The 11,502-nt window shown below is 39.9% G+C and overlaps 1 protein-coding gene across 1 annotated transcript; it reads left to right on the top strand.

Moving 5' to 3' along the window:
* Positions 1-321: 321 nt before the first annotated feature.
* Positions 322-10,780, top strand: atg10 (ATG10 autophagy related 10 homolog (S. cerevisiae)). The gene is made up of 6 exons (XM_057858217.1): positions 322-440; positions 982-1,088; positions 3,419-3,638; positions 3,710-3,807; positions 8,390-8,487; positions 8,572-10,780. The coding sequence occupies exons 1-6, from the start codon at positions 428-430 to the stop codon at positions 8,705-8,707; spliced, it is 672 nt and encodes a 223-aa protein (XP_057714200.1). The 5' UTR covers positions 322-427; the 3' UTR covers positions 8,708-10,780.
* Positions 10,781-11,502: the final 722 nt, after the last annotated feature.

Genomic DNA, 11,502 nt, shown 5'->3' with positions numbered 1-11,502 from the left:
ACAATCTTTACTGGAGAATAAAGAATTAATAGAGAATAAAAAAAGATTTTGATAGAGGAAAGTCGTGTCGAACAGGAAAGTGTTAGAACTTTGTTTATCAACACTGCCATCTGCTGGCGTAAAGGTGGAATGTCATGTGGCGAGTGAGCGTCACAGCACGTAAACATAAATGAGAGCTTCATTTGGAAAGAATTATTTTTTAAATTATATCAAGGGAGATTTTCTGTTTGTTTAAAAAAATATACCACTTTAATATGATGGTGTATGTTATAACAGTACAGTACAATGCAAGAAAAGGCGATATCATAGTCACGTGATAGTGTGGACTACTCACGTGATCCATCTACGAGTAGCGCTTTTCCCGGTTGCTAGCTTGATCATTCCCATGGACTGTAAAAAAGAATTACTGTTATAATTTGTCCTGTTGATGTCGACTAACGGTAAGTTTAGTAAAAACGCTTTGTTGAAGATGGATATGACTCCTCAGTGTTTTTTACGCCATAGCATTTCAATGAAAACATGTTCGAAATTTAACTTACTTATGTTAGTTAAATTATGCCTGCACGCGAATGTGCTTGAATCCATTTGACACACTTATAGTTTGCCTTTGAATGTGACTTAAATTATGTCCCGCTGTCATGTTTTCCTTTTATGCGATAATGTTTCTATGCTAGCTTTTGCACTAAAGTTCACGTTTGCACCCTCTTGGGTTCGGAAGTCTAAATGACAGCCGGTAAAAACAACGCTCAAATCATTCTTTATGAACTCTGATAGATGTCCAATTGTGTCTATTTTTAATTTGCTGTGAATTTCAATGAAAATTCATCACCAGTAGACGTCCAATCAATTTTAACCAGGAAGGATGGCATTCACTGCCACCTCTCCTCGTTCAAATGGATTAGACGTCTAGCGTCGTCGATGGCAAACAATGAGTTGATTATAGCCGTATTTGCGGAGTCATGTCCGATTCTTTCCATGCAGGAATGGGCGCACGTCTGCAAGGAGAAGAGAACTTCCATCGGTGCTGTCAGGCCTTCCTGAAGCTCTCGGATCAGTTAAGAGACGGCTGGACTTGGGAGTCGGTCAAGGTGAGGAATTATTGGCGGTCTACAATACGACAACAATATATGTTGTTCGCATATGACTAGAGGTAGCTGTAGCTGTTTATTTTACATCAATTGGATGTAAATAGTAGGAGTGGGAACCTCTGGATACATCACGATACGACACGATTTGCGATACAGGGCTCACTTTATCGATCTCACGATAGGTCAGGAAACCATTCTAGAATAGTCTACAATATGACTACTAAACAGAAAAACAAGCTCTTTTCAACCTGAATAAAATGGATTGAGTTTATCACGAGTAGACGCTGGTTTCAGTGTCATTGACGACGCTAGACGTCCAATCCAATAAAAATTAATTGGACGTCTAGCGCCGTCAATGGCAGCCAGTGAGTTCATTTTGGGGCATTTCACGTCATTTCCTGATTCCTGATTGATTTTTGGCCACTTCCTGTTGATTTTGGGGCATTTACAGTTACCAAAATACCACAATTATCAATTAATGAAACAACTGGATCATTATCTGAAGGGACAATTAGCAGAGAACTTAAATTTTGACTGTTATTTACGTCTGTAGCGCTGCAATGCATGCTCGGAGGCATGTTGGACGACAACAGTATTGACAGCAGAGGTTGACTGTCTCCCCCAAGGGAACAGTGATGGCCAAATGAAGCTTCTTGAAGCAATGAAGCTTTGCAGCCAATTGGTTCAAAGTTTCATTGTGGTTCATTTGGTCTTATGACAGTCTTATGATGCAACTGTCAAATAAAGTGTTACCAAAATACCATAACTATCAATTAATAAAACAACTGGATCAGTAACTAAAGAAAATAATTAGCACAGGACATGAATTTTGATTGTTATTTAGATCTGTAGCGCTGCAATGCATGCTTGGAGGCATGTTGGATGACAACAGTGTTGACAGGAGAGGTTGACTGTTTCCCCCAAGGGAGCAGTGATGGCACAATGAAGCTTCTTGAAGTGGTTCAGTTGGTCTTATGACAGTAACATAATGCCGCTGTCCAATAAAGTGTTACCAAAATACCATAATTGTCAATTAATGAAACAACTGGATCAATATCTGGAGAAATAATTGGCAGAAAACATTTATTTTGATAATGATTTACATCTGTAGCGCTGCAATGCATGCTAGAAGGCATGTTGGACGGCAACAGTGTTGACAGCAGAGGTTAACTGTCTCCCCCAAGAGATCAGTGATGGCCAAATGAAGCTTCTTGAAGCAATGAAATAGGGCTGCAGCTATCGATTATTTTAGTAGTCGATTAATCAATGAACTAGTTTGTCGAATAATCGAGGATAAGTAACATGAAAAATTTTAAAATACCTGAGCTGAGCCTCAAACGGTATAAAAAAAATTAATAAGGATCTACACTGGGGAGAACAAGTATTTGATACACAGTCAATGGGAAAACCCATTGGCAGTGTATCAAATACTTGTTCTCCCCACTGTATGTACAACAAAAGAAAAATTGGCTAACTTAAATAGCAAAAGTCTGCTAGCTTAAATGCTATAAAACGTTTTTTACAATGCTCTTAACAAATGGTTCGGACACATATTCCAACGAAAACGGCTAAATATACCCATAAACTAAATTACGAATACATAAAAAAAAAACATTAGCATAAACAAAAACTTATCTTATGTTGGTCTTAACATGGAGCAGCTGGATTCAGCCATGTGAAATGAGGCAGACTAGAAGGCAGTGTATCCACTCAAATCAATAAAACTGATTTCAAACACTTTCAAAATAAACCATGACAACGCCACAATAATTAAACGAATACTCAGCAGCAAAATTTAATTTGAATCTTTTTTTTCTAATCGAATCCTCGAGTTAATCGATTAATCGTTGTAGCACTACAATGAAGCTTTGCAGCCAATTAGTTCAAAGCTTCATGGTGGTTCATTTGGTCTTATGATGCCACTGTCAAATAAAGTGTTACCAAAATACCATAACTATCAATTAATGAAACCACTGGATGAGTAACTGAAGAAATAACTAGCCGAGAACATGAATTTTGATTGTTATTTACATCTATAGCGCTGCAGTGCATGCTGGGAGGCATGTTGGACTACAACAGTGTTGACAGCAGAGGTTGACTTCTTCCCAAAGGGAGCAGTTGTGGCCAAATGAAGCTTCTCGAAGCAATGAAGCATTGCAGCCAATTGGTTCAAAGCTTCATGGCAGTTCATTTGGTCTTATGATGCCACTGTCAAATAAAGTGTTCCCGGTTAATATATTTTGGTGTAAATTTCTCATAATACAGTGGGGACAGCTTCTGCTTTCAATATATTGTCACATCCCTACATATGTTTGTGACTTTACCACCAGAGTTCAAATGAGGGCTACCTGAGAAAAACTTCTCTCAGGTCAGTCTCGGTCCATTCTGGAGCTAGCTGGATTCCCGCTGCTGATGAGGAAACCAATGAGGACTTTGATCACCATTGTCATGAAGATGCTGTTAGCAGTCAAGTCATCCAGTATGAATATCACATCCTGTACTCCTGCAGCTATATGAACCCAGTGCTCTATTTCAGAGCCTTCACTCTCGGTGAGTTTTATTTTAGCCCTTCATGATCATAAAGATTCAAATGCCTTCGTTTCTTTTCTTCTGAATATTAGAGGGGAGGAGTCTTTCTTTAGACCAAGTGTGTCGTTCCGTCCATCCGCACTTCAGGTTGCGACTACAGCAAAGTCCATTGACGACCATCACGCAGCAGGTAGTCCACAGTTCAATTCAATTTTATTTGTATAGCCCTGGATCACAACAAGGTTGTCTAAAAGGGCTTTGCAGAGGCAATATGATACACAATCAGAAACGGCAAATGAAGCAACAAAGATGAATAAATAAAGTTCAAGTCCTGGGTATCCCCCATCCTTAGACCCACCATTTCGGCAAGGAAAAACTCCAAAAAACTCCAGAGTCTTTGGGAGAAAATGAGAAACCTTGGGGAGTACCACAGTCAGGAGAGATCCACTCCCAGGACGGATAGACAGGAAGCCCCAGGACTGCTAATGGAAATTAAAAGGCGAAGTTACAGTCCGTAAAGACGCAGTGGAGTAAAGGAACAAGAAGAGGTCCATCTAGCCAGGGGTCCGGACAGTCAGGAGGCTGCAGCTGAAAAATAGGGAAAGGGGACACCGGGTGACTACTGATGAAGGGACTATACAACTAGATATTAACATTGGAAAATACAAATAAAGCAAGACAAGTGATTGGTAGAGTGAGAAAAAGGAGATAGAACTCAGTGGTTGTACTTACCCCAGCATTATAGCTTCTAGTGCAGCTTAGACTAAACTGTGAGTCTACTCCGACTTCAACTAGCATGACCATAAATTTTGTCGAATCGGAACGTTTTTAATCTAATCTTAAATGTGCAGACTGTCTCGGCTTCTTTAATATTAGCTGGAAGCTGATTCCATAAAACGGGCTTGGTGGCTAAAGACTCTAGCTCCGACAGTGCTTTTAGAAACCCTGGGAACTACCAGTAGACCTGCATTCTGAGAGCGAAGTGTTCTGTTGGGGCAGTATGGAAGCAGAGCATCGGTGAGATAAGATGGCCCCAACCCATTAATGGTATTAAATGTAAGAAGGAGGATTTTAAATTGAATTCTAAACTCGACTGGAAGCCAGTGAAGGGCCTGGAGCACAGGGGTGATGTGCTCTCTTCTATTGGTTCCTGTTAAACGTCTTGCTGCTGCGTTTTTGACTAGCTGAAGACCTTTTAGAGAACTTTTAGGACAAGCTGCAAGTAGGGAGTTACAGTAATCCAATCTCGATGTAAAGAACGTGTGAATTAATTTTCTGCATTGCTTTTAGATAAAATATTTCTAATTTTGGCTATGTTGCGCAGGTGAATGAAGGCCGTTCTGCAGGTTTGTTTAATGTGATCTTTAAACGATAAGTCAGGGTCGAATAAAACTCCTAGGTTTTTAACTGTGGTGCTGGAGGCTACATTTACATTGTCCATATTGACTATCTGGGCAGCTGAAGAGTCTCTCACCCTTTTCGGCCCATTATAAGGACTACTGTCTTTTCAGGGTCTTTACAGCAAACAGACCCAAACGAAGAGGAAAGCTAGAACCTGGGTCACCATATCACAGTTCAACAAAAGATTCCCGACAAAATACAGCGCTAGCTAAAGAATTCAGTCTTTTGAAGGCTTTTGTAGGGCGGGCTGTGGGCCGGAAGAAGAGTGTGTTTGGGCGTTGTTTAGGGTAATTGTCTCGGTTTGAGCAGGAGTGTTTATGCGTTACTGTTGTCAGGGCAACAAAAGTTGAGAATTTTTCCATGTGTGTGCGCTGAGTGGCCAACGGGTTCCTCCGTTATCAGATGTACCTTGTGGGAGGAGAGGATGTCCTTTCATTGTTCTGGACTTTCCATTGTTGGTTACCAGAAGAGCTGACGGTGGGATTTGGTGATCCAGACGTGGGTTTGTAGATGTCTTGGCCATCACCTGGTTGTATTGCTCTGTCAACATCAATCTCGATCATTCAGCTGCATGACACGCATGTTGGTCAGCAGGCATCCTGTAGTTGTTATGGCCCTTATTCGCCCGTTGTCTTGGCGCTGCAAATTCCAATCACTCCAAGTCCAACCACTCATACTTCAAATATATTCTACTTGTTTTCTTATTTCTTGTGCACTTGGCGGTTACATTCATTCATTCGCTGTCTTACAGTCAAAATTGATTAGACATTGAAGGAGATAGTACCTTTTCTCGTAGGCACCGTCTGTTTGCATTATTCGAACACACTTGATTAAATTAATCAGTTTCTCATATTTACTGTTTGACTGTTTTTATTACTCTAACACACCCAATATAAAATAAATAACACTTATACCATACTTAAGTAAAAACTAGCAGAATATAGGGCATAAGAGATACATGACACCTTCTTATCACGAAAGCCCAACGTGTGCGTCATGCAACTGACTGAGCAAGATTGACGCTGACATCTACAAGCACATGTCTGCACTACCAACTCTCGCAATCAGTTCTCCCGGACAGTCCAGAACAAATGGTGGGACACCCTGTCCCAACACAAGGAACGCCCAATATCCAACTGATAACACGACTGACAAGACTCCAAGAGCCCCTTTGACGCTGAGGTGGCAAAATCCCAAACCCTCGTTGGCCTGAAAACAGTAACTCCCAAATCCTCCTGTCCAATCCACAAACAGACAATAATCCTAAACAACGCCTAAACACACCCTTCTTTCTGCTCAAAGCCCGCCCCCGCCTAGGGAAGACTGAATGTTTAACTAACTGTTGCCATTTTTCTCGGGAACCTTTCGTTAACTTGTGATATGGTGACCTTGCCTGGGTCCCTCCGTGCTGTATAATTGCTGTCCACTCAGCATAAATTCTCAACTTATGTTTCGAAGCTTTTTTCCAGCTTTCAAAATGGCGTCAGTACAAGGGGTTAAGACTAAGGTGAACGCGTGGAGTTTGGCCTTGTGGTCGGGTTGTTGGGGTTTTGCCGGCCTTGGTTGTTGGATCTGCTCCGGCGTGGGTCCGGCGGTTTGGCTGGCGCGATTCCGGCAATCTAGCTAAAACGTCAGATTCCTTCAACATCTAGCACCGTCAATGGCAGCAGATGAGTTAACAAGGGGGTCACCCAAAACCAATAGGAAATGACAACAAATACACAGGAAGTCACCTGGTAATGCCTGAAAATGCCTAAAAAATCAATAGGAAATGATCCAAAATTGTCAGGTAGTGTGACCTGTTAGTATCTTAATCTGACATGAAAGTGACACAACATGATCTCATTGCCTGCCATTGACAACTATAGATTTCCAATTCACTTATACTCAAAGGACTGGCTGCGAACGCTCAACTTCCAGTTCGCTAAACAAAACAACATTACTTCAACCAAAAAAAGTTGTTTCAATCCAAAAAGATAAAAGTGAGTCTCAAATTCATTTTTGCATTGAAATACCTTTTTGTTTTTATGAATAATGAAGACACAAATCTACCTCCATAGTCGAGCACAGTCAATGGCAGCCAGTGAGTTAACTTGTTTGGCCAAAAATAAACTGGTCCGGGGCCGGATGTATGGGGGGGCCAGGGTGGGCACGGCCCACCCAGACGTGAGTCGTGCCCACCCAATCAAAATGACGGTGTTCTGTTATGTATAAAAGATTGATGGGTTTTGTGATTGAATACCTGAGTTTCTTTTACATCTTATTAGCATCATCTAGTGGACGCCTTAATTTACTGCATCTCATGCGCACTTTATTTGAATGAAACTGCAACAAGGAAGGGACGTTGTTCTGTAGAGAATCAGACGACGGCCGCAGTCAGTTCGCACCGTCTGTGTGACCATTTTGCCTTGAGTTTGAAGTTGCATCGCCGGTATTTATTGTTTAAATGTGTTTAAAAACGTAAATATGTGAACTGTGTGTACTTCAGTGCAAAAAAAGTGAGACAGATTCACTTATCATGAAACCTGTGATATGCTAATTACCCACGAGTTAGAGGGTCGGCAAAATTTGCTAAAGATAGTGCAGTACATATGCGATTTCATATATTGTGCATATTTTGTGTTGAGGTGGTTGCAGCTCAATGTTGCATTCGTAGGAAGAATTGACGGAGAATAAGTTGTCTTTTAGCCAAAACTTGGGCGTGTTTAATTTCCACTGACATGCGGATACATCCTCTCTCATAGCTGTCTTCACAGGCAATCCCACAATTCTTTATGAGGTAGTTGTAGATGTTTCCGAACTCCACTGCAGACAATTCCTGTGGAATGTTTATCCAGCTATCAGCTGCGACTTTGTATGGGCAGATTTGCAGGCCATTACACGCTAATTTTAAGTAGTATTGCCTCCTCGTGTCTGTCGGCAGTGACTCGTGGTAATAATAAGTCATGTTTAAGACGTTTTTATGAAAAAAGACGCAAAACGCAGCTGAAAATTATGAATTTTAGACAGCGTTTGTCTACGGCTGTTTACCTGTGCGTGCCCCCATCTCAAAATGGCGACACGTTGCCATGCGAGATGACGTCATCATAGCATCATGCCGACTGCGAAAATAAGTAGATGAAGGAAAAAAAAAAAAAAAAATGCAGCCTCAACGGGACACAAGCCAGTGTCCTACTTGCGCCGGTCCCAAACCCAGAGAAATGCAGAGGGTAAAAAAAAAAAAGCCTGCATTGTGGGTGCCCCCTCAAGTTTTCTTAGTGCCCACTCTGGTGGGTCAACCTAGATCCGGGCCTGGGTCCGGCCCACATGAAATGTAATTACTGTAAATTTTGGCTTGTTCAATTGGATCATCTTAATCTGTACTGTAACAGGAGCATCCACTCCTAGGTCAGCCTTTCTTCATGCTCCATCCCTGTAGAACTGAGGAATTTATGAAACCGGTTGTGCAAATAGAAAAAGAGCAACACAGGTAAGATGAAGGTGATGTTGATTTATCAAATCAATTTGAAAAAACAACACGTTAAGTCACTTTTTTTTTTTTACACTTTTGCAGTCAAGTGAACTACATTTTGACATGGCTCAGCTCGGTCGGCCCTCTGGTGGGTTTGGATGTTTCCCTGAAGTATCCCATCCTGCAACGTCAGCTCTCTGAACCCGAAGAATGTCCGGAGCCCTTTCCACCGTCGTGAAAGTGGAGGTCACCGAGCGCTGATTTCACTGTGATATTGTGCGACAGTAGGGGACGCTAGAGACCAGTTAAAACTTGAAACTGCAGCAAGCAGTAAAGGTAATGAGCAGTGGTGACCAACTGGGGGTGCTGTTTATAAGGTTAAGCTTTACTATTGTGCCACTGACATGATTGTTGTTACAGTATTTAGTTTAGTTAGAATGGGTTTTTCAAGCAAAGGCCCAGGTAGTAAAAATCTTTTTTTTTATAATGGCATTTCTTCTGCACAGCCCCAACCATTTGACCAACTGTCACCGTTCAAATATCAAAATGAACGGAATTTTCACACGACGCGGGGAAATTTTCGAATGACCCCTCAAAATTTTCTGTTCGCCCGTAAACATAGGTTTGGGGGGAGGGGGGGGGGAATATATATGGATATAGACATTTTTATATATATATTAGATATATAGATATAGATATTTGTATGTATATCAAAATGTATCTAGTCCTCCAATGTTTGCAACCCATTTTTCATTCAAGGGACAATATGGAAATAAATTTAACAAAACACAATACTGTTTCTTACATTTTATAAAGTAAAATATAAATGAAAAGTGGGGGAAAAAAGTTATCATGGAAGATGGGCATTTTCTTTCTTTTGTGTTCTTAGGCTGCAACAACTAATCTGACACTTTCAGAGTTTAAGTGGATACAGTAATTGCTCTCTGGGGTTCTAATACTGACTGTCAATAATATCTTGCAGCAATTATTGGTGAAGGAGATACTAGAAAAGTTTTTTTTTTTTTTTTAAACTACAAAGGTTTGTTTTTGTTTTTGTTTTTTACTATGAACTTTAGCGCTGCAACGATTACTTGATTACCGTATAGGCCCAAATATAAGACGGTGTTTTTTGCATTGAAATAAGATTGAAAAAGAGGGGGTCGTCTTATATTCGCGGTCTAGACATTATACCCATTCAAGACGCAAGACGATGTTTTGTTATGACAAGTCTCAGCTACTCTCCCCATTCACGACGCTAGATGGCGCCAGATATCATTGAAGCAATGTTCTGTCAGATCCCAGCTACTCTCAAGTTTAACCAGTTTGCATTATTTTATTGCCATGGTTTTCCTTATTCAGATTTGTTTCAAGACTACAGTTGCAGTTAGACTTCACTTTGATAGTTAATGCAGTTATTGCAATTTTGTTGTTTTATCACAATAGATTGTTTTTTTTTTTTACATTTCAAAAACCAGAAGCCATTCATTTACGAATGTGATTGCACTTTAGTTTACATATTTAAATGCTCAAATATAAAGATTTGAATTAGGCAAAATAACATGCTTTTTCTCTCAAATATATTGTTATAATCATTTTTTTCAGATCTACTGTAATTATTTTCTGTATAAAAATTAATTTGGTGTTCAGAAAGTATTTTTTCAAACTTCAGTCTAGAAAAAGAGGTGGTCGTCATACAATCAGGGCCGTCTTATATTTGGGCCAATATTGTAATTCGAGTAATTCAATTACAAAAAAGCTTCAAATTAAATTTTGCTGCTTCGAATATTTGTTTAATAAAAGTGGCATTGTAATGGTTTGTTTTGAAAGTGTTTGCGTTTATTTTTATTTTTTTGGGTGGATACACTACCCTCTAGTGGCAACAGTGAATATGACATAACTCGTTTAACATGGCTGAATCCAGCTGCTCTCTGTTAAGACCAGCATCAGGTAAGTTTTTGCTTGAGCTAATATGTTTTTATTGCATTTGCAATTTAATTTATTGGTATATTTAGCCGTTTGTTTGTGGGAATATGTTTGAACCATTTGTTAATATCACTATTAAAACAAAAAACTAAAAAAACTTTAGCATTTAATATCATTTAAGCTATCAGATTTTGGAATGCAAGTTAGCCAATTGTTCTTTTGTTGTACTTAGATCCTGATTACCGTAATTTTCGGACTATAAGACGCTACTTTTTTCCTGCATTTTAAATCCTGCGGCCTATAGTGCAGTGCGGTTTATTATTGAATTATTTGGGTTAGTAGGTAACACTTTATTTGACAGCAGTGTCATAAGACTGTCATAAGACCATCATAATTATGACATTGCACTATCATGGGCACTACTGAATGCTTATGACAGACGTCATTTAGTGTCATCCGGCAAATTATGTCACTAACTCCATTTATGTCCAGCTCGGATCTTTTACATCCATTCAAAGTGAGATCATTTGCCAGATAACACTAAATGACATGTGTTATAAGCATTTATTAATGTTCAAGACAGCGTCATGTCATGATTATGATTGTCTAATGACAGTCTTATGGTGCCACTGTCAAATAAAGCATTACCAAATACCATAACTCGCAGTTAATGAAACAACTGGAACAGAAACTGAAGACATAATTAGCACAGAACATGAATTTTGATTGTTATTTACATCTGTAGCACTGCAATGCATGCTAGGAGGTAGAGGTGTGCGAAATTTCCGATTCATAGATTATTCGCGATTCGGCCGTGGAAGATTCGAGAACGATTCATAAACATCCAAATTCCGATTATTGAATTATACCAGGTAAAGTGGAAATAAAACACAGTCAGCGCTGTCTTCGGGACGCAATGAGGAATGGACCGAGAGTAAATATCTTGCTCAACTCATGCCGCTAGATAAAAAACAAACAATCATACCTGGCTGCGGCCGACAGCCGCTACAAACAGCGACCAGTTGCTAGTTGCTACAAACATACGGCTATAGTAGATATCACATATATATATGTAGAACTAGATGCAAAATGACAGACGACAATGTTGGA

The sequence above is a fragment of the Corythoichthys intestinalis genome, chromosome 14 (assembly GCF_030265065.1).
Source record: "Corythoichthys intestinalis isolate RoL2023-P3 chromosome 14, ASM3026506v1, whole genome shotgun sequence".
Lineage (NCBI taxonomy): Eukaryota > Metazoa > Chordata > Actinopteri > Syngnathiformes > Syngnathidae > Corythoichthys > Corythoichthys intestinalis.
The sequence above is the reverse complement of the archived record's forward strand: the minus strand, read 5'-3'. Positions and strand labels throughout refer to the sequence as shown.

Excerpts from the sequence above, each read along its gene's own strand:
- atg10 (XM_057858217.1), top strand. Across the intron at positions 1,089-3,418 it reads GGACTTGGGAGTCGGTCAAG|AGTTCAAATGAGGGCTACCT; the intron begins GTGAGGAATTAT and ends CTTTACCACCAG. Across the intron at positions 3,639-3,709 it reads TTTCAGAGCCTTCACTCTCG|AGGGGAGGAGTCTTTCTTTA; the intron begins GTGAGTTTTATT and ends TCTGAATATTAG.